Source organism: Neospora caninum, chromosome XII, assembly GCF_000208865.1.
Source record: "Neospora caninum Liverpool complete genome, chromosome XII".
In the NCBI taxonomy this organism is placed as follows: domain Eukaryota; phylum Apicomplexa; class Conoidasida; order Eucoccidiorida; family Sarcocystidae; genus Neospora; species Neospora caninum.
Genome location: NC_018398.1, coordinates 4,482,846 through 4,510,172, shown reverse-complemented (window position 1 = coordinate 4,510,172; position 27,327 = coordinate 4,482,846). Strand labels below are relative to the sequence as shown.

Genomic DNA, 27,327 nt, shown 5'->3' with positions numbered 1-27,327 from the left:
CCGTCTTGTGTCGCTCACGAGTGTTTGCTGATGGCCATGATCCACTTTCCCACGGAACAGAAGAAACTGACGTCTCTACATAGATTGATACACGTATATATACCCGGTACATTATAGTATTTATTGTATATACATATACGTATATATTCGTAAAGAAGACGGTGTGTCTGTTCGAGTCTGCATTTGTATCGTTGCCATAACATTGAAAATTGACTTCGAGAGGATGTGGCATTTCAAATGACACGAAGAGAATCGCAAATGCAGCAGGACCATACGCTGCACAAAAGCTTATCATTACATATATATATATATATATATATATATGAGGATTTTGGTAACGTTTCGGTAGCTCCTTGCTTTGTCCCACGTGGACATGCTGCAGTGGAAGGCTCGCCTGCGTTTTGCGCAGGAAGCGTTTTCTTCACCTCCTGCCTCTCCGTATAAACAGACGCGAATGTAGAAGTATATACACCTTTCAAAAAACACCACAGATATTTGTGCAGATATTTTTGAATGCAGATATATATATATATATATGTAATTGATTGGGAAGTACCCGTGTCTTTGCAGGCCGGCCATACCGTCATTCCGATGGCACGCACTGCAGCTATCACACGAACACCTCTCATTCACGTTGAGACCCATTGATAAAGAAAACATTTAAATGGGTCCATACGTCGACATTCACGTATCCAAAAACACCTCCTTTTAGGAACATACACGTATTTTATTACATCTCGATAGATATATATATATATATATATATAGACAGATATATGCGTAGGTGGATAGATGACTGTAGAGAGGTGGTAAATCCAGAGAGAAACCGAACTAAGGAGACAGGAACGGCGACGAGCGTCACCAGATTTCTATGGTGTGTTGGACATCCCGTAGGCGGCAGCCTGGCGTCCTTGTATGCGTAACTGCCACGGGTGAATGCAACACACGCACTGCCACATGAAGACGAAAATTCGGCGCGGTCGTGTTTCTTTGTACCGGTTAGTCTCCAGGTGTTAAACCGCACATTTTCAGCCCACTGCGCGGCTGCCAGCGTCAAATATTATCATTAAAAACCTCGTACCTGAATGCGAGTACCTCGCCTGTAGAGAAATATGCACCTACATATATACATAAATAAACATGAATGTGATATATATGTATGTATATATAACTACACGTATATAAATAGAAAGATACCGATGGATACGTATACTGACCTTTCATCAGGAGGGAAGGCGTTGCGACTGTGTTTTGATAGTCAAACTGGAAAGGGAAATTCATGCCGGGAGACTACCACAGCAGCCTTCTGTGTGCGTCCCTACTCAACATGTGTGGACACGCGCATACACACAGAGACGCCCAGATTCTCGAAAACATTGCAGGCAAGCGTAACTTTATTCAAAGAGGATATATATATATATATATATATATATATATATATATATATATATATATATACGTTAGAAATCTATATATATATATATATATATATATATATATGTATATATATTTGGGAATGATGTTTAGGATTTTTTAGGGTTAGGAGGTAAGTGTAGGGCAGGAGGCTGAGACTGAAGCCGGCAGAAACCTCTTTACATGGAAAGAGGAGCTTTTTACAGCAGTCGCCAAACCTGTCGAAATCGCATTTTTTCGCTCCCTTTCTTGACAAATGGTGAAGACAGGGAAAAGACATGAGTCTTCGACACCTGCGACGAGGGGCGTGAGCGAGGAGAAAACGAAGGAGAGAAAAAAGGGAACGAAGAGAGTAGAGGTCCAAAGGGAAAACGAAGGAAGAGTTTTCCCTCCTTCCCCCCCCGCATATACCCACGGCAACTCGAAAGAAAGAAATGGAAACGACGGAGAGGGCGAGGTGGAGACTCCCGGGGAGCAAAGGGAGAGTGTTTTTGGTAAGCTTGTGTGCATGGAGAGCGCGAGTGACTCGCAGAGGAAAGGAGACGATCTGGTCGGGAGTTGACAAGAGAACGAGATATTGCAGAGAACGGTTGGGTTCTAAAAGACGGAGCTGTCAGGATAGAAGTGTGCAGGGCAGAGATGGAGAATCCGCTTTTAGATCACTGTCAGACCTTCGCATTTGAGGTCAGAAGACGCTTCGGTTCGAATCCAAATTTCCACTTCCTGATCGAGACCAAAGTAGGTGTCGCTGCAAATGTAAAGGGTCAGCAGAAAGGTCGTGTCTCCAACGTCAGGAGCGGAGAACCTGCAACGAACGCATGCAGACAGAAGAACAAAGGACCTGACGGCATGCGGATCAAGGCCGAGAAAAAAGAGAAACCCGTTTTTCCCGGCAGGGTCAGAAAACAGTCAGTCCTGTACATAGAAAGGGGCCCACCGGTTCATCTATGTCGCAGACAAAATGCGCACCTGGCAGTCGAGGAGTAGGGAAGCACACAAGAAGCATACACAGGGGAAACCTACACAGACATTTATTCTCATCCATCTAAATATATTAATATAAACCTATATATATTTACATATCCACATATATACCTCCATACAGATATATGAATATAGATATATACATACATCCGCAGCACATGTTGATTGATAGATGAGGGCTCAGAACACCAGCGAACCATTCGAGTGGGTTGCCAGCAGAATGCATGCATCCGCCACAAAGGAGAACAGTCGCCTACTTCAATATTTTCTTTTTGTGAAGATGAGCGCATGAATTTTTGATTGTGTGATTCGACGTACTCAAAGGAAGCCTGAGCCTTTCCGCTGTGTATGTGGACGCGTCGGAGAGCAATCAGTTCATCGACGTCTTCGTCGGCGTCTCCGAGGAGGAGGAACCTGAAAAGAAAGAAAAGAAAGATAGGTACGCATGCACAGCAGAGACAGAGACACGCCCAACAGCCAGTCAGCAAAAACCCCACGAGGGCACACGAGACTCCTCGGCGAGAAAACAACAAACGGAAACAGAAAGGCAAGAAGCGAAAAACGGAGAAACCACGTCCGACCGTCATGCGCCGCGGGTGGGTCTGACGGGGAAGCATGAAAGAGACAGCGTCATGCTGTTGGAGACATAGATCGTTGTCCAGGCAACAAACTAGCGGAGAGAGATGGATCGGGATTTTAAAGTTGTAAGAAAATGCATGCAGAGTAGGGGCCAACAGGTCGGAGACACCTGCGACACAGTGGCGAGAAGGCATAATAACCGTTGCAGCACACTCGAAGAACAAGACACATAGAGAGCCAGCACAAGCGACTGCACGACTGGAAGATCGAAACCAAACGAATGAGAGACACCAGGGCGGAGGGCTATGAGCGCAGCCGTCGCCCGAACGCAAGATTTATCCACATTTACGAAGCTCTTGACGGAGTTGGAAGAGAGTTGGGGAGACAGCGAGCGAGAAAGCCGAAAGAGAGGAGAACGCACACCGCAGAGACAGCCGATACAGCGGCGCGCGCGCGTCAGCCACCAGGACAAACAAAGTGCATTGTGTTTTTTTCTGGAAAACACTGATGAAGCTGCGTTACCATCCTGCTGTCTTCTGTTTGTGGAAATGGGGAGTGAACGCGACCTGCTGGGGCCTGTTGGAGTACTTGAGAGAAACCTCGAGATGAAGTTCACCTCCTGGACGGACTGTGTGAACGAGTCTTTCGCCCTCTTTCCCGTCACCTGCGTCAAGAAAGAACAATCCATTTCTCGCCGGTTTCGCGACATTTCTTCCATGCACGTCCGTCGCACGTTCTCTGCAGCCTCCAAGTTGGCGGACTGGATGAACGCTGCCTACGCCTGGGATGTATGGATAATACTCGACCCTTCTACAGTTTAACCTGTATGCAAAGAATCCCACTCTTCACGTGGTCTTTTATCGGCGCCTGGTTCCCCTCGTCCTGCCGTGTATCGTTAGTCTCCTCCGTCCGCCAGACGCTGCCTCTTCTCGCTTCTCCTGTCCTTTTGCCTTTCGCTTGCACTTGTCCCACGCGAGAGCCTTTTGTTCCTTTTATTTTGTTCCCGTCTCGGCTTCTCGTTTCTGCTCGGCGTCCACAACGCCCCTTTCACCCTCCTGCGGGACCCTACCCTTCTCATCGTTTGTTTCTATGGGCTTCCTAATTCATCTTCTCACCCGCCGTTTTCCCTGACCCTCCGCGTTCTTCTTAACCATCTTTCCTTCTCGTCCCTTTCTGCACGGCAGGCCGACGCACTCACCGTCCGTACACGGTTGTGGAAGAACGCGCTCAAACACCTCTTCGCTATCATCTTCGTCCCCTCGTTCTTCGCTCTCTGACCCCGACGCGAGCTTCACAAACAAGCGTGTGGACACACGAAGGCGCGGAAACTTCTTCAACTCCTCGCAAATGTCGTGCGCTTGCCGGTCTGAAAAGCCTGCCTTGAGCAGCACTCCCGCAGGGTAGGCGTGCTCCACGAGCTACAAAGAAAGTCCGAGAAGCCAAGAACAGACCAAAAAACACTCTGCCTGGGAAGCGTCACAGCGCTCTGCCTCTTCAGAAGAAGCGGCATCGGATCGGCACGCCTCGCCCGTCCGGCGGAGGCGCGTGCTGCAACGTTCATCCGGCCACCGAGAGGGAAGCGAAAGGTCTGGAGAAGAGACGTGAAGGACAACGCAATCCGGCCGAAAAAGAGTAGCCTCTCGCCGCAAGAAAGTGAGCACAAAAAATAGACAGACAGCACACAGTGCAGCTGTGCTGTCGCCGTTTTCCTGACGCGGTCCTCCGGATCTGACGCGGCGCGGGGCCAAAGTCGCAGCGTTTTTCACTCAGCTTCATCCACTCCAGTTTAGAGAGAAGAGACGAGAGACAAGAACGCGCTGCATGCAAGGAGTCAGAACTCCGCACGTGAAAATCCCGTCTCACATGCGCGTTCGAATCTCTCTTCGTGTAAGCAGGAAATTCAAAGAATGATGCCAGGCTGCGCTGCAACGGCTTTCTCTCCTGAGAGAGTCTCGATGCAAGAGCAAGACAGACAACTCGTTTTCTCCTTTTGTGCACTCGCCGAGACGCAAGCCTTAGAGAGACACCGGAAAACGAAGGGAGACAAAAATAACTAGATGTACTGCATGTTTTAAAAACAGTAAGGGGGAGAAAATATATGAAAAGGCTATTTTCCATGCGATCCGCGACAGTGAACGAAAAAGGATAAAACGGGGGGACCGACGGCGGGTGTCCGCGCACTGAGACGGAAGAAACCCAAAACAAAAGTCCTTGTTTTTGTTCGCTTCTTACGAAAGGGAGAGAGTGAATGCCGAGCGCCCTGAGGCGACGAAGACGCGAGGCGTCCGCATCCTTGAGATGGGTCAAGACCCGGAGCGAAGAACGCGCAGGATGCGTCGCTTGGACCAAACACTGGAACAGCAGAATGACGTCCAGAGCGTAGCGGAGCTGTGCCTCCTCTGTGCAGATGTCCAGCATCGCCTGCGAAGAAGGCAATCAAAAAAAGAAGAGACAAAAGCGAACAAAGACATACAAGACCGTGAAGGGAAAACAGAGCTAGAAAAAGAGAGACCGCGACGGAGAAAGAAAAGGCGCACCCCGGCATCCAAGGAGGAGAGACACCCGAGACACCGAAACCTCAAACGGTTCGGCGGCTTACAGGAAAACCAAACCGAGGGACGTGGACGCTGGAAAATGTGAACAGGGGAAAAAGGTTGAGAAAGAACTCGCAGAGACGGGTACAGGAGCGCATGCAGGAGACTGCCTCCGAGGCGTCAGCCGCGACCAATCTCTATCCCAAAGGAGCGATGAAGAGACATTGAGGACAAACACGGCTCTGCGTGAAGGGGGAACGTGAATCTTGGCAATGAGAAAGATACCCACAAAACAGGAGACACGAGAGATCGTCACAACGAAACCCGACGATGCAAATGATGTTCTCGGCACACAGGACTAAACGAACGATGCTGTCAAAAGCAAGCGGTGCAGTGCGTTTTCTGGCAAGTGCGTGGTTCCCTTCTTGTTGGTTTCGCGTTATCTTCTCTTCCTGTTAACTCCTTCTCTTGACATACCCTTTCGTGTTCTCTTCTCCTCTCCCTGACCTCTCTGCTTATTCGCTCTCCTTGGTCTCTCCCTGATTCTTGTTCTCCCCTTGTTCTCTCTGCTTGTTCTCTCTCTCATTCCCTCTCCTTGGTCTCTGCCTTATTTCCTCTCCGTGGTCTCTCCGTGATTCTTCGTGTTTTCTCCGTGTTCTCTATGATGTCCTCTTCCTGCTCGCTTCGTGGTGTCAAGTTTGGCGCCGCCACCTCACCTGAAGAATACGCATTGCGTTGTCGAGTGCAGACTTCAAATCCGTCTTATAGTCGGAGATCGGCACAGGCAGCTGAAACATATTCGCTTGGAAAAGAAGAAACGTTTTCGTGTGCGGTGAGTCGACCGATGAAGGGTTGATGGGATATGGGCAGACGGCACTGAAGTCAGCGTTCAGGTTGTCTTCGTTATGCCTGCAAGACATATCAAATCCCAAAACCGAAAGGTCGGAATCGCGTCCATGAGTCGGAATGCATGCCATGTTTATGTCCTTCCTCTGGATTTCTAGCACATAGGTATGTGCGCACCTCTTGTTTCACAAGGACACACGCTTAGAAACAGGCTACGCTCGTGGGTATGTCACATGCCTATGTACGTTCGAGAAAGCGCCTCGCGGATCCACATTCGTCTTACCACAGACAAAAAAATGACAGCTAAGCGCCGATACCCCACACACCGCTACGTAGCCATACACAAAAATCACGTAGACCTAGAAATATATATATCTACACAAATACATATATATATATATATATATTAATGTATGTGTTGCATAAAAGTGTGTACACGAAAATATCCCCGTTCCGATACGCACATGTCCCTGAATGTGTATGTGGATATCCACACGAAGGGATATCCGGCCCTTTGTTTTCCATGCTTTCAAAAGTCGGGAGTGGGTTTCCGTTTGTCTCTCACCTGACGGGCATCTGACCGAATTCAGGGACGTCAGAGAGGAGTTTGACGACATCGACAAAGTTGAGTTTTCGGTCTTCTTCGGAACTCGCCGGCCTCAAAGCATCGGAGAGCATCTTGGCCGATTTCGGCGAAATATAGTTGATGCATGCAATTCTTCCCAGCGGCGTGCTTTCCAAGATCGGCTCGAGTGCCTCCGGCATCTCCTCTTCTTCTTCAAAAATGTCTCTGCCTTCTTTCGTCTTCCTGCCTCGTCGGCGCCTCTTCGGCGCCTCAGGCACAGCACAGAGTTGCACACGAATAGCCCTCGCCTCTTCTCCTTTTTCCCCGTCTTCTTCATCTTCGTTCACTTTTGCCGCATCCCTGTGCGTCCTCGATTTTGAGTCTTCCTCGCCCGGCACCCCAAGTGCAAGCGCCCGTTCCTCGTCGGTGGGGAAACGAAGCCTGAGAGCGTTCGCCTCCAGCAATTCGTCCAACGCCTCGCAAACAGCCTTGTCGACAAAGGCAGCGATTGCAGCTCGGCGCTGCCGAACAGCCGAATCCGACGCACGCTTCCCGCCTCTGTACGAGAAGGACGAGGCGAAATCCTGAATCATCAACGACGGTTGGTAGTAGGACGGATTCGAGGTGAGACGCCTGCAGGTAGCAAAAACCAGAGAAAACGGGGCAAGAAGAAGATACATACACGGCCAGCGCGGGTCGTGGAGGGGATTTTTGGGAAAGAGACGAAACATGCGGAGAGAACGTGGAGTTACCTGAAGAAGTAGGTCCAGGTGAGGTATTCGATTGCCTGTTGCTTTGTGCGAATCGTGCCGCCAACAATCTCCGCGTTCAGGTGCTCGGCGAGAACGTGGAGGAGGCAGGACTCCACGGGGAAAGGCTGGTAGAGAAACCTTTTGTAGAAGTTTTTCTTCGGCTCGTGACAGAAAATCACTGCCACAGCCTGGCTGTCGAATTGCGGTCTTCCCGCGCGACCAATCATCTGAGAGAGATGCCCAGAAGACGAGAGAAGAGAAAACAGGAATCCAACGCGGACGCGCACCTTGCGCAAAGCCAGCCTGCTCTGAAACGGCAACGGCGGGGCGCACGCGAATCGCAGGACCGCGTGCTCGGACTTCGCCAAAAGAGAAAAGGGAGAAGTATAGGTGCATGCAGAGAAAGACAGCTGCGACGGAGAGAGTGGGAAACGATAATGGACACGGACAGGGGGGAATGTCGAAGGGGAAAGGAGAGAGCAAGAGAACGAGGGCGACAGACAGCTAGTCGAGCGCGCCTTGTCGTTTCAAGGAGTTTCTGGCGTCCCGGCAAGGACAGGAGAGACAGAGAGACGGTTCTGCATTTTCGTCTCTGTGGGGTCTGTGCAGCCTCACCTGCAGAAGGTCGGTGATGGGAAAGTCCTTGTAGCGCTTCGTCTCTGCGTCGTAGTACTCTGTCCCCTGGAAGAAAAAAGAGACAGTCGCTCACCTAACTGGACTCCTATTTAGTATCCTAGGTTCGCTTTATGTCTCTGTCTCTTCTAGGCTGAGCTATACGGCTTTTGAAACCGCATATAGCGTTGGTACAGAGAGCGTGGCGAAGTCGGGTTCAAACGTTTCAGTCCAGAGGGAGAGAAAGCTGAAGCCGAGAATGCCCGACTAAAGCGTCTGTGCATCTTTCCTCAGAAAGGGGCGTGTCCTTTCCCAGTGGGAGAGAGGCGGCAGAAACGCCCCAGATAAAAGACCAGCGAGGCACGAAGGAGGCCGCCGGAGAGGAAGAAAGAGAAAAAGAGGGAAAGACAACGCCCCAGCGAACAAAAGAGAAAACGAGGGGAAGGCAGAGGAAACCGAGTGACAAAAAGACAGAGACAGCGCGTGGGAGAAAGCGAGACGCAGCGGCGGGCTGACGATGGAGACACAACGAGGGAGATAAATGCAACAAACAACATGCAAGAGTATCGAAAGAGAGAGGAGACACGGGAATACGGTTCAGCTTTGCCTGCGGTTACCTTGACAACGACAAGTCGCGCCGGCAGATTCATTCCCCAGGCGAGCGTTGCAGTCGCGACCAAAACTCTGACAAAACCTTTCTCAAACAGCCGAGCAGAAACCGCGCGATCGTTCGGCGATAGACCCGCGTGGTGAATGGCGACGCCGTGCTGGAGAGAGGCGCGCAAAGAAGTGTCCTGCGAGGAGGAAAGGCGGAAAGGAGACAAATGAAAACAAAAATAAATGCGAAAACTGAGAAACATACGGCGCAGATCGCGCGGATGCGAAAGAGAAAGAGAAGTACTCAAGAAAAAGAAAAATAGAAACGCGGCCAGGGACACATGCAGCGCAGAGCTACGCAGCAGACATGAAGAAGAACTACGCAGACGGTCAGAGGATACCGAGTCTGCGAGGAGAGGAATAGAGAACCCAAACCTCGACAAAAAGGTGGAACATGCAGATTTCGCAAAATTCATCTCGATATCCACGTACACCTATACATATATATATATATATATATATGCCTATAGATACGTGTGTGTGTGTGTGTGTATAGATGTACGTAGCTCTATATGTGTCTATGTACATCTATATGGATTAATATAAGCGTGGAAACCTTTCTGTATATGCTTCTCTCTATCGACGCATATCTATATATATATATATATAGTACAACGGATTATGGACTGAAGAAGGGAGAATCGCGAGGGTAACTTGCAAGTCGAGAGGTGTACAGTTGTTTTTTGCCGTCGGTGTGTCTGGGAAGCTGGGACGCACCTGGACGGAGTTTACGGTGTTGAGGAACTCGCTGGTTTCCTCGGGGCGAACGTCGAGGAAAAGGTCGGATGCATGCTCCTGGCGCGTGTGCAAAAGAGAAACGAGCTCCTGCGCTGTGCGTCGCGTCTGTCGACGCGAAGAGACAAAAACCAACGAAGGGCGTAACGCAATTGGCGAGAAGGGACGAGAAGAAGAGGAAGAAGAGGAAGAAGAGGAAGAAGAGGAAGACGAGGAAGAAGAGGAAGCAGAGAAGGCGCAAGTGCTGTAGACGCCGTTGAGGATTTCCGGAGCAGTCGTTCTTTCTTCGGGAGAGAGAGTCGGAGCCGCGTGCGTGAGGAGGGCCTCGAACACCGGCTTGTTCATCGCATTCATTCGTGGACAGTAGTGTTTTTGAGGAAATCCTAAAAAAGGGAAAATGCGAGGAAGACCGGAGTGTGGTGTACGGACACCGCGTTTCTTCGAGAGGGCGGTCTCCGCAGTCTCCCACGTCCCTCGTTCTGCACAACAGCTGTTTCCCTCTTTCTTATTTCCTGCCTTCCTCGCATGCAATTCCACGTTTCTTCTGACTCTCACCCATTCTGTCTTTTCTCCTGTCGCGTGTTCTTTCGTCCCGTTCCTTGACTCGACCTTCCTCCCTCCGTCCTCCTTTCCGCTTTCCTTTCCTTCGTTTTTCCCCTTTGTGCTGCTCTTCCCCTCGTTGCTCCTCAGGCTCACCTTGAATGTGAACAGAGCAGGGGACAGGCCGGACGGCGGGTTTGAAGTTGAAAAGCCCGATTTTTCCAATGCCCATCCACGCGGCGACATCGGGCGCGTTTGCGAGCGCAGTGGAGAGACCGACGAGACGCACCGGCTGGTCTGTTTGGCTGCTCACGTACCGCATACGGCTCACAATCGCCTCCAGAACTGGACCTGAAAAAAACAAAAGAGCGCTTCCACCTCACACGACTTCGTAATAACCTCACGCATCAGATGTATATATATATATATATATAGGTAGCTACGTAGGTATGTCGGTATATATAGGTTTAAAAAGAGGCAGAGATATAGATATAGATGGAGAAAAATATCACAAAAGCGAGAGCAACACACACTGACGTTGGAGACACATATCTATCCATCAAGCTAGAGAGCTCGATATTTTGAGACAGAGAAATACGCACAGGCGTCAGCTGCACTTGTATATATATATATATATATATATATATAAATGTGTGAGAGGGATGTACGATGAACGAAGGGGGGAACGTGCAGCAAAAAGCGTAGCCTTCGTTTTCTATTCAAGCCTGCTTGCCTCTGTCTTGTCCAAGGAGGTGAATTTCGTCGATGACGATTAGGCCGATTTGCTGCACAAAGAGCCTTTGTCGCCACTGACGCGAGAGACCGTCCCACTTCTCAGGCGTGCACACGAAAATGTCTGCCTTCCAGAAATCTCGCGCATTCTCCGCTTCGGCATCCGCAGTGAATTCGGCGACGCGCTTCTTCAACTTTCCCTCGAATCGCACTTTCCTGAAAGAAACGCACGACGAAACCAAAGAGAGAGATGAAACGCCCGGTCTCCACACCAGCGAAGCAATGCGTCAAGCGCGCGGTGGGCGTTCCTGCCTTTCAGATGAGCGAGCGAAGCGGCGAGAGAGTGCTGAGGTGCGAACAGACACCCAAGCTTCTCCAGGCAAAGGCCAAAAAAAGAGAAAAGGCGATACCAGTCCTCCAGACGCTCGGCGGCCAGCGCCTTCAGAGGCGCAATGTAAACGACTTTCTGCTTTGGAGCCGTGGCAAAAAGGCGCAGCATTGCAAGCTCTGCAACGATGGTTTTTCCACTTCCTGCAAAAGAAAAAAGAAACACAACGCACCCCTCACAAAAATGCACATCGACCCTGTCTCTCTCTACACGCGCATGCCTCTACAAGGCCACATATAAATACACATACACAGATATGTACATATATATATATATATATGTATGTATATACATGTTCACCAGATTGAGAGTTTAGGCTACTCTATATAGGTGCAGACAGAAATGTATATCTGTGTGAACACCACAAGACGTGTTTTGTTAGTGGCGCTTGAGAGTGTAGTAAGATGGTTGATCTTCATTTGCAAAGGCGTCGATACGCTTACAAAGATCAGCGGCGTTCGAGCAACAGCAATCCTCCGCACGAATCTGTGCACTGCCTCACGTGTGTCTATAGCCGGAAAGAGGCAACTTAGCTCTTACACAGAACCACATGCACAGGCAAAAATATATATAGACAGAGAGAGAGAGAGACAGACATATATATATATATATATATATATATATATGCATACAGATACATATTTCGGACTTCTCCCACTCTCGTGGTCTCGAGTTTTTTACGTGATAGCTCTTCTTTCTGAGAACTCGTTCGTTTTCTCTTCTAGCCTGTCTCGTGTCTCCGCTTGCCTGTCGGAGCGCCGAGAAGTACGTTGTAGTTTGTGTGGTAGCAGACGTGGAACGTCTGCGTCTGAATCGGGTTGAAATACGGGAAGTTGTAGAGAGCCTCGAACTGCGGATTGTTCAAGGCTGAGAGACAGAGAAAAGCGCAAGCGCATGCGCTAGAGAGGTGCATGCACCAGAGGAGCGACAGAAAATTTTCAATCACGACCACGCAAACAGATCCTCCCCGCGCGCCCGAGTGACGCCACCACACACCTTTGCCAAGAAAGGCAGAAACCGATTGGCGAGGTCGACGAGGTGTCTATACACAGAGGCACCGCATGCACAGGTCGCGAAATACATTTCGTGCGTTTTCGCGTTTTTGTGCTCACCGGTTCGAGGCAAAGGATGGAGATCGAGAAGCTCCGTGTGGGCGTGGCGCTTGTCGGGAAGGAGACAATGGTGAATGGAGAAGAGGTTCTGAAAAGAGACGCCCACCCATCTGTCGGAGATGACGAGAACTTGGAACTGGCTGGGGACCGGCTCGTGGATGGGCAACGCGAAGGACACCTCCCGCACGTCGCGGCTGCGAAACCCCGAAATCGCAACACAAACGAATGCGAGCCACGCGAAAGAGGGCAACGAGCAACAGGAGAGATAACGACTGCGTGGCACAGAGACAGAGAGACGCACTCCAGATCTTTCTCAATGGCAAAGAATCCCACCATATATATATATATATATATATATATACCTACACATATACAAATATATATATATATAAGCAAACATGGATAAACCTGCTTGCATGTACATCTAGATGTGTAGATAGGAAATGGAAAGATTCCTAGAGAGGCATGCAGGCGTGCGTGACGAGGGAGGAGACGCAGGTAGAGAAGAACGTGCATGCGTCTGTTATGAAAGCACCTACATGTTTTCTTTTTGGAGTACGACGTCTTCGGTGTGAAGCAAGGTTTGCGTTTCGATGTCGGAAACCCAAATGTGGAAGAGCTCGCCGGCGCCATGCCACCACGGCGACCAGAGGAAATCTTCGGAGAACGCCAGAGAGACCGAAACGCGGAGAATGGCAGCCGTGATGGGCTGCAGAGAAACGCGGTGTGGCAGGAAAGGGAGACACACGCGCGTCCGAAAAGAAGATACAAAGGAGAAGGACGAGATCTGCAAGCGAGGACGAGAAATGGAAGATCAGACGAAGACGCGAGAAGAAAGGGAGACAGAGGAAAGACGACAGCAAAAGCGGCGAGGCTTTGGATGTCACAACCATGTCGAAATGTCCGCCAGAGAAGCTCAGTGGCGTGGGAGACAGTCTTGCCGAAAGCGAGGGGAGAGACGAGGAGCGTTTTCAGTCCTTCGAGAACACTACAATCGCAGTGAAGCGAGAAAAGCTCTCGTCTCGCCGTCTTCCCCGGTGTGTGTGTGTGTGCCTGGGACGTGATCGAGGAGCTTTCTTTTCTCTCTTCTTCCCCCACGCGCATTCTTTCCTTCTTCGCTCTGTCGTGGTGCGTTCTTTGTTTCTGCCGCAAGGAGCGCTTCCCACAGTTCTCTCTTTCCCTCGGGGACTTTGACCGCGCACCTGAACCTCGACGTCGACGTTCAAATCGGGGACCATGCGAACGGCGAGGGCAACGTCTTGACCGTCCGTTTTACTGGCGACGAGAGCGCCTATCTCGTTGGCCTGTAAGTCTCGCAGGCGACTGAGCGGAAACTGGTGTCGCTCCAAACGTTTGACCGCGCCTTCGCGAAGCACGAGCCGGTTCTGTCTCCCCTGAAGACGGCAAAACACCGGCGAGGGCCCACGTGGACTGTCTTTTCCTTGAGGCGAAGACTCGCGACGTGAGATGAAACGACACACTCGCAACTGCGCGCCGGCTACCGGAAGCCTCCGCGCCTACAGCCCGAGCGCGAGCGGCGCTCGCATGCGCATTGTGCATGTGCACATCTGCGGTCGACATCCCATCCGAAAAACCACAAGTGACAGAAGAACCGGATGCATCGGAAGCTGTACACACCTCTGTGTCTTCACATGTATATAGGCGTATCACACATACACACAGGTTTCCATACATCTATATATGTATATATATGCGTGAACGTATACATTTGAAGAAATATCCACACAGAGACACATCCACTCATTAATGCAGATATACATTTGTACATATACGTACAGGCATCCATATGCATGTTCCCAGAAATACACCCCGATATATATAGACACATACACATATAAGTGTATATAAGTATATATAAGTATATAAGCATATAAGTATATACGTATATATATATATATATATGTTTGTAGATCTCACAGGGTTTTCATTTCCATGCGGGGCGTAGGGTTGTCTGCGTTTTTGGACATCTGGATCGAAGCAGTTGGGGTTGCAGAAGTGCCTGAGAATGTGGGAAGAAGGCCAGAAGCCTCGCTCCACCGCTTTCGTCCACTCGAGAACTCTCTCAGCAACGCCGGCGTTTCCGTGAGCGAGGGCGGTCACAAAGAGCGCGCGCATGAGTCGGCCGATGTTCTGACGCGCATGCGCAGACCGTTCGAAAGAAAGCAAGGCTACAACGCGAACGAAAGCACCGAGGGAGAGGCAAGGAGAAGAGACGCAAGCTCGACGCGCCGCAGGAAAAACGCCCCGGGCAAGTCGAGACCTAATCGGCAAGCGAGAGAAGCGGAGCACGAGGAGGCGGAGCCCATCCACCGTGTCGATACCGGAAAGGAAGGAATCAAACAAACAGAAGTGAAGAGAAGAACGCGACTCCCCACCCTTTGAAAAGAACCAGCGCAAAGGGCACAGCAGTGTGATGCCACGGCGCGCGCGAAACATCCAGGGAAAAACCAACACCCCTAACAGGCCGAGACAAGAGCCACACATCTACCCGCCGGGCTTGTCTTGCGGTTCGCATGCATCCACGCGAAAACCGCCACGACCGCATGTGGGGGGCGGCCGTTCCGGAGAGGCGAGAGCCTTATTTTTAGAGAATTCAAAGGCGTCTCTCCGGCGCGCGGCTTACCGCCTGGATGTAGTTCGAGTCAGCACTGAGAGAAAAAGCTCTGATGGGCGCCTGGGCGAGGACAGCCTGAAGCAGGGTCAGGACTTTTGCGCACGGCTCGTCCAAGTCGCGAAGAATGGGGACGCGGCAAATGTCGCTTCGCCGCAGATTCGAAAGTTCACTCTCTTCGTCGTCGCGCACCTTCACACCGAAGAAAACACACGCAGAGAGACGTGAACCTCTCGGAAAAAACGGGCGGGGCCCGACACCGCAGCGGAAAACGCAACCGCCATACGCGGTGTACATACACCTGATAGAAGTGGGGGGAAAGCGAGGAGCGAGAATTCCCGGAGGGGACAGAAGAAAACAGAGGAGGGTATCCTGGCAAGGAGCCTCAGAAGCCGCAAATCCCAGACAGGGGCTCTCTCCGGGTGTTTTTGCGTGAGATTTGCCACGGATCCATTCCACCTTTTGTCGCGTACCTTGAGGCACTCGAATTCCTTGGCCCCACCAACGAGGCTCAAAATCATTTCGTCGTCGTCCATTCCACCGTCGAGGTCCTGACGAAACATCGAGGCTGTTTCGTAGTCGACGTAGTAGCGACACGCCATGCGGCCAAGATCGGTTGGGTCCAAACGACCGGTCCGCGCGTTGAAGCGAATCAAGCGATGTACATGAAGAGTCTTGGCAGCCTGCGAAAACACATGCACAAAAAACACATGCCTGGCCTTAAACGAAAAACGTGACGCCCTCCGAGAAAAGGAAGGAGCCTCCCCTTAGAGGCAACACGAACGACGCGCGTTTGCATGCACAAACGCCAACCGATCGAAACAGACCGAAGGACAGAACAAAGAGGCGACGAGACGCACACGGATCACAGATGGAAGATAGGCGGGAAGGTGCCTAGGCACAAGCATCTTGTTCCCATCGTTAAAACAAGTCGTGGATGGGGACGGGTGCTCAGAGGCTTCGCCGACTGCAGTGTCGACTTTCAAAATCGTCGGTGCATGCAGAGGGTGTTGGCTGGACCCGACAGATGCACAGACATTTGCAGGCCAAATCTGCATGCAAATGCTTTTCCCAGTCTTTTCTTTCGCCAATACAACGGCCCCACGAGGAGCTTCACGCAGGCACGCGACAGAACGCCAATGGGGCGGGGCCCTGCCCACACCGCTTTCCTCCATTCTACCGAGGAAACGCCGGCACACTTTGCAGCCGTCCTCACCTGCGATATTTTCGGTCTCTGGACACATAGATGTACCTGTACGTTTCGCGATGCACCGTCCCAGAGGCTACGCGTTCTCATACGCATTTATTGGTGTGCCTATTTATACATGCAGACCTGCTGGTATGTTTGTACTCATGCAGGTATGAAGTGGTTGGCCTCTGCAGTCCTCTGTCTCCTTTCCCAACCTTTCTCGTCACCCTATATGTAGAGGCATGGCAGCATGCATTTACAGTTACGTGTATGCAAACATTATATACATATATAAACAAATATATGCTGATGTGTCTCAGCACACGTATGTTGAAGCGAAGTTGAGAGCGGCCGCGGCGAGCGTGCAAAAACAATCCACAGGCGTTTGTCGGCGTTTTGTATTGCTTTTTCCCTTTACCTCGACAATGAGTTCTCGGCGGAGCGCCGAATAATCTGGATCGTGAATCGACGTCAATTCACCCCCGCCGTAGACCCTCGTGTTTCTGAGGACAACACACGCAGTCAGAGAGAACAGACAGTCCTCCAAGCCCCCAAAGCCGCGAACCTCGCGCAAACAACAGAAACGCACTAACGCGTTCTTGTCCCTTCTTCGCGCAGAGAGAGAGATTCAAAGGATACCATCACATAGATCAATGTATACGTATATAGGCATCCACGCATTGCTTAACATATTTCTATATGCGTATACTGGTTGTCCATTTTTGTATATATTGCATATCGAGTTATGTGTAAATTTGTCTAGAAATGCAAACGCATATATATACATATATATATATATATATATATATATATATATGTTTATAGATATATATGTTTATGTAGGTGTGGAGCCTTGGGTTATACAACGCATGCACCACTCGTGTCTCTGGAGTTCTGCTCCTAAAGAGGCGCGCTGAAGTGGGACTTGTATGTCCTCGCATTTGTTTCCACGCCCTCCAACCTTTTCCATTTTCTTTGCGGCAACTCGAACGGCATGACCGAAATACAGATGTCACCGACGGAGATGCCGCCGCGGTACAGATTTCTCTGTACCTCGCCTACCCTCTCATCGCAATGCATGAAGATCCGAAGAACCAAAAACGCCTATACTCATATATATATATATATATATATATACTTATGTACTTATATATATATATATATATATATATATATATATATGTTTGTTTGGTCTTACTTGTACATTCGGACGAAGCAGAAAGTGTAGCTGAGCCAGTCGACGGCGTCGTCGATGGAGGAAACGGTTCCGGTTGCGACTTCTGCATTTAAGGCGTTGCATAGGTTCCCGAGGAATTTGCTTTCGATTGGCAAGCTGTGCGTGAGTTGTCCCACGTAGCGCGTCAGCCGGTCGTGGCCTTCGGTGATGAGTACCGCCGACCCGCGCGAGTCGAACTGGGGTCTACCCGCCCTCCCAAAGATTTGCAACACGTCGAGGATGCCTGGAAGGAAAAACAGATTGCCGAAAGAGAGACGGCGGAAGCAAAAGAGACAAAGGTTTCCACAAAGGAAAAGGGGGGAATCGCGAGGAACAAAACCGGCGGTAAAGGCGCCTGCGAGAGAGAGAAAGAGAGAGACAGAGAAAGAGACAGAAGGAGAAAGAGAAGGAGAGAGAAGGAGAGAGACGGAGAAAAAGGGAGAAAGACAGCAAAAGAAAGAGAGACAAAGAGAACGAGAGGTAAGAGTGTGGCTCTTGCCGCCGTTTGCAAGGCAGGCACGTACTGATGTCGCGGAAGCCTCCAGCCTTGGAATCATAGACGCTCGTGCCTTTGATAATCACTGTTCGTGCAGGAAGGTTCACGCCCCAGGCAAGCGTCGCTGTGCAGCACAGCACTCTGACGGCTCCTGAGCAGAGAAAATACAAAAACAAAAAACATGATTTAGAGACCAGAGCGCAGAGACAGGAGAGACGAGAAACCAAAGAGGAGAGAAGGGAGGACAGCGAAGAAATGATAGGCTGAGAGGCTGTCGCCCGAAGACAACACGCAGCCCAGTTCCCGAGAGGCAAACCCAGATGCTGTGGAACGCGCGAGGAACAGACCGACCGCTCTAAACATCTGTACAATTCCATATATATATATATATATAGGCGACAGAGAGGGATTCAACATATACACGTGTATGACTTTTGTTACTTGTGTACGTTAATCCATAGTTATATATATATATATATATATATATATATATATGTTCACGTAGTCACATGGGAGCATGAGAGGGAAGCGAACAGGAGACTCAGGGCGTTCGAGTGAAGGCCGGAGGGCGAGTCACAGTTGGCCTTTCAGTTGCACAGAGAGGCGAAAAGGACGGAGAAAAGCCGAGCACAGCCGAACCCAGGAAATACAGAAAGAGAAGCCGAAACGAAAGCCACACGAGAGGAGAGGAACCAGGAACAAGGCGCGGTCTTACAAAATCTCGTTGGGTTTGTTCCCTCCCTTCCTTTACCTGTGCGAAACAGCTTCTCGGCGAGGAGGCGATCGCTCCGCAAAAGTCCAGCATGGTGAATTGCGAAGCCGTTCGGAAAGAGAGATGTCACTTCCCGGCAACGCGATTTATTCACCTGGGAGGCAAGCTGACGATAATTCGGAGACGCTTTCGCCTGAAAAGACCAAAGACCAAGACAAAACACATGCTTTCACGAAACGCCTGTCAAGCAAGTACATGCAATTCGATGCATATATATATATATATATATATATATAGTCGCATGCAAATATATATATATATATATATATATATACAGGTGCATGTGGCAAGCACACACGTATATACTCATGCGGGGGGATGTATATATATATATATATATATATATATATGAGTGGATACGAACACATACGTGAAAGCGTATAGTTCGATAAGGGTAAGAGGAATTTTTTGAGGAGTAGTGAAATGCGAAGATACAAAAAAGAAGATCAACAGCGAAAGATCCAACACTTTTAGCTGTCTTAAGCAGTCCAGTGGGGTGGTGGTGTACAGCAATCATAAAGAACTTGGCCTCTTCTTCCAAATAGATTTCATGGGATGGCACCTCGATGTCGGCTCGTCGCATCCTGAGGCTGAAAGGAAGAAACATGTTCTGCTGGAGGTTCCACGGACCTGACTGACGAAGAGCCCCAACTGGCCTTTGCTTTGAGCGGTTGCGATGAGGAAGTCGGCGGTGACTGTCGTGTCTCCTCGCGAGTGGACAAAGACGAGCGCTTGATGGCCGTTTTGAACGGCTTCAACAATCTTGGAATAGCACACCTCGTTCAACACCTGCTTTCGCTTCTGGCTGTCTCTCTCCAGAACGCCGACGAGCGTCTGTTCGAGAGGAATCGGCCGCGTCTCTGCTCCGAAATAAAACGCCATGGAAGGCTCCACGCGCAGAAACGCAGCAACGTCCTCCCTAGACGCGCAAAACACGCACAGGGCCACACGCACACACACCGCCTTGCCCGCGGGGACTCAAGGAAGTTTCACACAGTATGTCAATCCATGCATATATATATATATATATATATTAGGTCGAGTGAGAGAGAAAGAGGACGGAGAGATAGCGAGACAGAGAGAAGTTGGTAGAGATGGAACAGGAGCGGGATAGACAATGGACGCACGGAACGGGCGCGAGGAGAAAAGCAGAGATAGGTAGAGTTAGAGACATCGAGAACTACTGACGTATGAACGCTACGGCAACCGAGGAAGGAAAGGCCTTTAACCAACATTCTCGAAGCAAACATCACCGGCTGATGCACACAAATATCTCTTCACAGGTTCACATTCATAGTCTCTCTCCCCTCTCTCTTCTCCCTCTTCATCCCTCTCCTCCCTCTTCATTTCTGTTCTCTCTCCTCCCCTCTCTCTTCTCCCTCCTTCCCTCTCTCTTCTCCCTCTTCATCTCTGTCCTCTCTCCTCCCCTCTCTCTTCTGCCTCTTCATCCCTCTTCTCCCTCTTCATTTCTGTTCTCTCTCCTCCGCTGTCTCTTCTCCCTCCTTCCCTCTCTCTTCTCCCTCTTCATCCCTCTTACTCCTATTCCTTCTCTCTCCTCCGCTCTCTCCTTCTCCCTCCTTCGCTCTCTCTTCTCCCTCTTCATCTTTCCTTCTCTCTCCTCCCCTCTCTCTTCTCCCTCCTTCCCTCTCTCTTCTCCCTCCTTCCCTCTCTCTTCTCCCTCTTCATCCCTCTTACTCCTATTCCTTCTCTCTCCTCCGCTCTCTCCTTCTCCCTCCTTCGCTCTCTCTTCTCCCTCTTCATCTCTCCTTCTCTCTTCCCCCTCTCTCCTTCTCCCTCCTCATCTCTCCTTCTCTCTCCTCCCCTCTCTCTTCTCCCTCTTCATCTCTCCTCCCCTCTCTCTTCTCCCTCCTTCCCTCTCTCTTCTCCCTCCTCATCTCTGTCCTCTCTCCTCCCCTCTCTCTTCTCCCTCTTCATCCCTCTTCTCCCTCTTCATTTCTGTTCTCTCTCCTCCCCTCTCTCTTCTCCCTCCTTCCCTCTCTCTTCTCCCTCTTCATCTCTGTCCTCTCTCCTCCCCTCTCTCTTCTGCCTCTTCATCCCTCTTCTCCCTCTTCATTTCTGTTCTCTCTCCTCCGCTGTCTCTTCTCCCTCCTTCCCTCTCTCTTCTCCCTCTTCATCCCTCTTACTCCTATTCCTTCTCTCTCCTCCGCTCTCTCCTTCTCCCTCCTTCGCTCTCTCTTCTCCCTCTTCATCTTTCCTTCTCTCTCCTCCCCTCTCTCTTCTCCCTCCTTCCCTCTCTCTTCTCCCTCCTTCCCTCTCTCTTCTCCCTCTTCATCCCTCTTACTCCTATTCCTTCTCTCTCCTCCGCTCTCTCCTTCTCCCTCCTTCGCTCTCTCTTCTCCCTCTTCATCTCTCCTTCTCTCTTCGCCCCTCTCTCCTTCTCCCTCTTCATCTCTCCTTCTCTCTCCTCCCCTCTCTCTTCTCCCTCTTCATCTCTCCTTCCCTCTCTCTTCTCCCTCCTTCCCTCTCTCTTTCGCGCTCTCTTTCGCTTCCTTCTCTTGTGTTCGCTCCGTTCGCGTACCAGTTTGGGAGTGTCGCGGAGATTCCCACGAGGCGGGTGTGGCTTTGCGTTTCCTCGACGTGTCGGAGAACTCGGGCGACGATGGCCTCGAGCACGGGCCCTCGCTCGTCGTCGAGCAGGTGAATTTCGTCGACGATGATGCACTTGACGCAGTTCATCAGACTTTGCTCTTCGGCTTCCTGGTCGTTCATCCCGAAATTGCTGTTGCGCGCGTTTCGAGTCAGAATGTCCCACTTTTCTGGAACCGTCACAATGACGTGCACGCTCTGCATCTCGTGAGGCGAGAGCGAGACATCGCCCGTCATCTCCTTCACCACCAGTCCCAGGATGCCCAGCACGGGCGTCAACTTGTCCACAACCTCCACGACCAGCGACTTCATCGGCGCAATGTACACCACTTTGAACAGTCGCGCGGAAGGCGGAGGGAAGGCCGCGTCGCCGCCAGAAGAAGGAACGGACGAAACGGCGGACGACGCGTCTGGGGGAGAGTCTTCAGAGTCGAGTCCCCCCGGATGGTGCGAGAGAAGCTGCGAGGCATCGCCTGGCGGCGCGTGAGATTCTACGTCCTCTGCACGGCGAGCTGGCCGCTTCGCACCGCGACCGCGGGCGGGGAGTTGGAGAAACCGGTGTTCAAACACTTGCTGGAGAATGGTCAACACCGCCACATTCGTCTTCCCGGCACCCGTCGGCGCCGAGACCAGCATAGACTTGCCGCTGTGGAAGGCTGCTTGAAACACGGCCGACTGCAGCGCGTTCAGGTGCGACACGTTGGCGAAACAAACGCGTGCCCAGGCCGGCAGGTTCGCAATCGGAATCAAAGACGCTTGGGGAACCTGGCAAAAAGGGAGAGAGACGCCCCGTGGAGGTTGAAAAATAGTTCCGAGAGAGAGAAGCCAGGGCGAGGAGACCCGCGAGGAGAGGCAGCGAGCGTGGTCCGAGAGAGGAAGGTGGACCACGGTAGGCAACGCGAGGGAGAGACAAGTGCGTAAGGGGGAAAACACGCGGCGTCAGTCTCGTCGATACAAAGAGACGGGTGCGGGGGAAGACGGACGGACGAACGAAACGGCGCCCAGAGGCAAAAAACGCAAATGTCCCCGAGCGACGGCAGGCGCCAGCCGCGACAGAACCAAACCCAAAGCCTTTTTGCGCTCGCGGTGAACACTTCCAGTCTCGGTCGCCCAGATCGTGAGTTGCGCAACACCTCAGAAATCGCCATCGCTCTCCCGGTTTCGCTTTAGCCGCTGCGTCTGTACACCCAGAATCTCCGGTCCTCGGCCGTTCCTCTCTGTTGGTTTCGGCTCTTTTTGCCTTCCTTCGATTTGCTAAAACTCCCTTCTCTCACCTTCTTCGTCTCTGGCGGAGGGATAAAAACTTCTTCGAATTTCTGACCACGCCGCCAGACTGAGTCCGCCGGCAGCGTGGACGGGGCGACAGCGGCCGCTCCTCTCTCGGCGTTTTTCCACGCGTCGCGACCGCGCAAGTTCTCTCCTAAGTACCGCCACAAACATGCAAACATGCGAACATGCACACGCCGCAACCGCCGGCGGCACCAGGCGTCCCAATCGCCTCTTGACCATTCCAAAAACAATGCCTCGCACGTCGCTTTTCAGACGCGAGATCTGAACAAGGCGAAAAAAGAGCCGCAGTACGCGACCCTTAAAAGTCTCGTCACATCTCTGTCCGGCTGCGATTATCTATATATAAACATAGATATATATATATATATGTATACATGTATATATGTATATATATATATATATATATATATATGTATGTATGTATATATATATATATATATATGTATACATGTATATATATGTATATATATATATATATCCATATATATGTATATATGTATATATATATATATATATATATCCATATATATGTATATATGTATGTATATAGATTTATAGATGGATAGGTGCATTTATGTGCATACGTTCCTCGATTTACATATAAAAGTGTATATTTATATATGTATGTGAATATACATACGTGGGAAGATGTGGAGGTGTACCACTCTGTATGTGCACAGTGTTTGTTGTTTCAAACCTCGAGCGTTTGTGACTGAGATGCGTTTGTGACGTTCTTGCCCCTCTTTCCAGCGAGTGTTTGAGTCAACGAGAGAACAACTGCCGCAGCTGGAAGGCTTACGAGGTGCGGGTCTCTGAGGATCTTGATCGAACCCCTCCGCAACAAGAAGCTCCAGAATGCTTTCTTCTAGGGCCTTGCCTTCTTCCCAACGCGCCGCCTCTCCTGATCGCGCAGGTGCGGCAGCGTCTCTTTGCTTCAGCGCGAGCGCAGCCTGACGTCGCTGTTTCTCTTCTTTTTTCTGCTGAAGCCGCATGAACAACGCTTCGCTCTTCCGTTTAATCGAAACCTAAAGGGAGACGGCGAAGTAGCAAAACGCGCGACCACACACGAGTGAATGCGACAACCACGGCAAGAACAAATCCCGGACACCATAGACATACATACATACATACATACATACATACATACCTATATACATGTATATATATATATATATATATATATATATATGTCGACGGATAAACATGCAAGTATCTACGCCTGTAGTCGATGAGTGTGTCTATCTGGACATGCAGATATGTGTCGAGGAACGTATTTATGTGTGTGTCTAAGGCCGCATTGATGCACGTTTGCATCTAGACACTTTTGCATCTAGGCACGTATCTTCAGAGGGTGCCGTTTTGTTGCGATGTTGGCTGCCTGCGTGTTGGGACATTGATCTTCCTCTCGCTCACTGTTGCTCCGACGAGTTGCCGCGCTGAGGCTGCCGGGCGCGTCTTTCCGCGCTCGGCCGCTGCTTTGCTTGCTTCTCGGCGTCTCTGTAAATCCTGCAAAATCGGCGAGGCGTGCGAGAAGAGCGTCTCGAGAAGGTGCACAGACTTCTCTCCGAGGAGGTTGAAAAGCTCGCCCAACACCGCCTCGCGCTCAGCCTCCAGAGACGCAGGCGACGACGCCGCGAACGAAGAGAGAACTGCCAGAACGGCGGCCATCAGCGCTGAAGAAACAAAGAAACGGAAACCAGCGGAGTGTCGCACAAAGCGCGCGACGGTGTACGTACAGCTGCCCCCGCGTTGCCAATCTCGGCTATCTCGACGCGTTTCCTTCTGTCTCCTCCGCATTTGCCCGGCTTTCCTCTATTTTTCCCACCTCGATAAACGTTCGTGTCTCCAGGTTCTTGCCGCCGAGTCACCGGCTCTTTCTCTTAGCTGCGCCCGTCCGCGTTGGATTTTTCAGCTCCCCTCCTGCATCGATCCGGGAATGCATCCCTTCCCCACTTTCTCTCTTCCTTTCTTCTCCCATGAACCCCTCAACTCGTCAATCGCTCAACACCTGAACGGCTTTTTGCCGCGGCGACGCGAGTGGGTGTTCGAAACTCACCGACTGCCTCGTTCGCTCGGCTCGTACTGTCGTCTTCGTCCCGCGTGTCTTGCTCGCCAAGCTCGTGGCGTTCTGTCGCCGCCCAGCAGAGTTTTTGAAGCCACTCGAGAGGCTGGCATGCGTCAGAAAAGTTCGGAGCCTCGCAAGGTGGAGATGCCGCGTCTCTCGCGGCCTCCCGAGGCCGCGAGAGACGCGGCAGCGTCGCTGACGCCAGAGGATTGAACGGCGAAGCAGAGAGAGGAAGACACCCTGGAGGACGCGCAGCATCTCCTTGGCAAGAAGGAATCGTCCCGGCAGGTGCGCGCGGGAGAGCAGCAATGTAATCCCACAACTCACCCAGAAGGCCTTCCAAGTCGCGGTCTCCGTCTGTATTTGTGGACGCGAAGACGCCCCCTGGGCGTCGGCGACGGCGGCGAGAGAGAAACTCCACGCCGTACGGAGACGCGTCCGTCAGTTCGGCCAAATCAGCGTCGCACGTAGCTGCCTCCCCACAGGCTCGGGAAACCCTGTCGGGGCGGATGGGAAATCGGCACACGCTTTGCCACCACGGCGAAGTGAGGAGAGCCGCCACCGAACCTTCTTCCTCAGCTTCCCCCTGCGTCTCTCTCTCCGGAAACGCTTCACACGCAACGGAGGCGTGCTCTGTCTCGCCCGGCTCCGTGTCCGCGGTCGAGAGAACATACACCGCCCGCTCCCAGACGAGATGTGCATCGGCGAGAAGGAGCGCCTTCGCGCGTGTGACCAGTTCGGCGAAGTACGCTTCGCCCTTGCCCTCGGGCAACAGCTCGACCAGCGTTCCGAGCAGCTCGACGGAGACGCCTGTCTCCTCGCGGTCGCGAGTCAAAGGAGATGACACTGAGAGAAGATGAGAAGCGACGGTGTCGTAGAGGAGCTCCGCGGCCACCTCGGCGTTCTGGCCTGCGCCGAGGGCCTCCTTGACAAGCGAGCAAAAGGCGGCGAAGGGAGATGTGTCTCCAGATCCAGACGATGCGTTTCCGCTCTCGGAGCGAGGCGGCGCTGCGGCCTGTCCTTGGTTTCTTCCGTCGTCTCCTGCGTTTGGTGTCCCCTTGTTGCCTTCGTCCGTTTCGAGAGAGAGGGCGGCTTGGAGAGACATCCACAGTGCGGGCTGTCGCAGGACGAAGTCGCGAACGAGAGGCGAGAATCGCGACGGCGAGAACGAAGAAGGTACCGCCTCAGGGGAAAAAGGAAAGGCCGATAAATCCACAGAAAGCCGAGAGGAAGACGCAGTGCGTCCCGCAGTCTGCGCATTGCGACCAGGCGGAGACAGAGAAGGGCGAGGAAGAGGAGGAGAAGGAAGAGGGTGAAACGTTTTCAAGAGCTCTTCGCGCTGTGCTGCTGGGTCCACATGGCGATGCCCAGTGGTGTCTGATCTGTCGAAGCTGCGACGGCCTCTGTCTCCCCTGTCTCTTCCGCCTTGTCGAGGCAGTCTCTGCGTCTGTAGATCACCTGTGAATCGGGGGACGGGAGAGAAAGGACTCCGCAGAGGGCTGGTTGAAAAAAAAAGCGAGGCAGCGCGAGGCGCAGGAGCGGCAAAAGACGGCGAGGGCCCGAGAGAAGAAGTCTCCATCTTCAGAAGAAACGCGCTGGACAAAGGGGAGAAAACAACGTAAAACAAAAGGTTCAGGAAGGCCGAAGCAGAAGAGGAAAGAAGAAAAGCGGAGGGACCGAAAGGAGAGAGAAGCGAAACGAGAACAGTAAAGAGAGGGAGAAAAGGAGAGAAGAAGAGAAGACAGGGAAGACAGGGAAGACAGGGAAGAAGACACTGGGGAAGAAGAGAGAGAAAAGGCGAGATGCAGGAAAGGTGCACGCGGAGCAGCGAAGACGAGAGAAAGAAGGAAGACGAGTAAGAGAGGAAGGGATTCGCAAAAATTCGAAAGAAAGGAAACGCCAGAGAACATACACAGAGAGAACAGGAGTGTACAGACAGCGCGCTCGAGTGCGGAACAGCGGTGCCGCTACATCTCCCGCGACGAAAAAGCGAAGGAAGAAGTTTAAACAGAAAGCAGACGGGTCAAAAGAGACCACGTGGATATTTAGAGATTTGAGAGAAACGTTCTGAAAATCGTAAAGCTCTTCTTTCTTCCTCTGAACATGTTTTTGTCGGATACAGCACACAAGGAAGGACGTCTTTTCGCGCAACGCTGTACCGGTTAGCAGACGGGTGTCTCGTCTCCCTCTGTATCGGCAGCGGTATGTCCTCGCTCCTTTTTTCCCCATTTCCTTTTCTTTCTTCTCGATGTTTTTCTTTTCCTCGCCTTTTCCGTGGCTGCACACCACAGATGCAGGAGAGACAGAGAGGGGAAGGCTGCATTCAGGCTGTTTCCTGCCGTCATCGCTGGCGAGCCCAGCGCAGTGATCCGATTGTTCTCCAGAGAGATTCGAGCATGCGTTTTCTGTAAAGACGGAGTTTTGAGAGTTTCCATGACAGGCGAAACAGCGTCGTTTGTTGCCTGGGTGCGCGCATGAGGTGTCATGACGCGGCGACCGCTTTCATGTCAAAATAGCGTCAGCACACATCAAGAGACAGAGAAGAGAGGTTGAAGAAGAAAACAGGGAAACGAGGAAAAAGGTCCAGAGAAAGGGGAGAGCCAGACTGAAG

The 27,327-nt window shown here is 51.4% G+C and overlaps 1 protein-coding gene across 1 annotated transcript; it reads right to left on the bottom strand.

Annotated features, from left to right (window-relative positions):
- Positions 1-2,067: 2,067 nt before the first annotated feature.
- NCLIV_065940 (hypothetical protein) lies at positions 2,068-26,295 on the bottom strand (the record flags this gene model as incomplete). Its single annotated transcript, XM_003886145.1, has 30 exons — positions 2,068-2,218; positions 2,716-2,811; positions 3,499-3,640; positions 4,175-4,394; positions 5,209-5,397; positions 6,227-6,419; positions 6,922-7,554; positions 7,674-7,900; positions 8,289-8,354; positions 8,903-9,079; positions 9,660-10,060; positions 10,374-10,568; positions 11,032-11,165; positions 11,222-11,480; positions 12,450-12,643; positions 12,989-13,158; positions 13,652-13,843; positions 14,388-14,600; positions 15,094-15,273; positions 15,555-15,764; positions 16,689-16,773; positions 17,469-17,730; positions 18,011-18,133; positions 18,734-18,887; positions 19,385-19,673; positions 21,294-22,126; positions 22,636-22,781; positions 23,451-23,676; positions 24,065-24,324; positions 24,708-26,295. The coding sequence occupies 30 exons, from the start codon at positions 26,293-26,295 to the stop codon at positions 2,068-2,070; spliced, it is 8,208 nt and encodes a 2,735-aa protein (XP_003886194.1).
- Between the last annotated feature and the right edge of the window lie 1,032 nt (positions 26,296-27,327).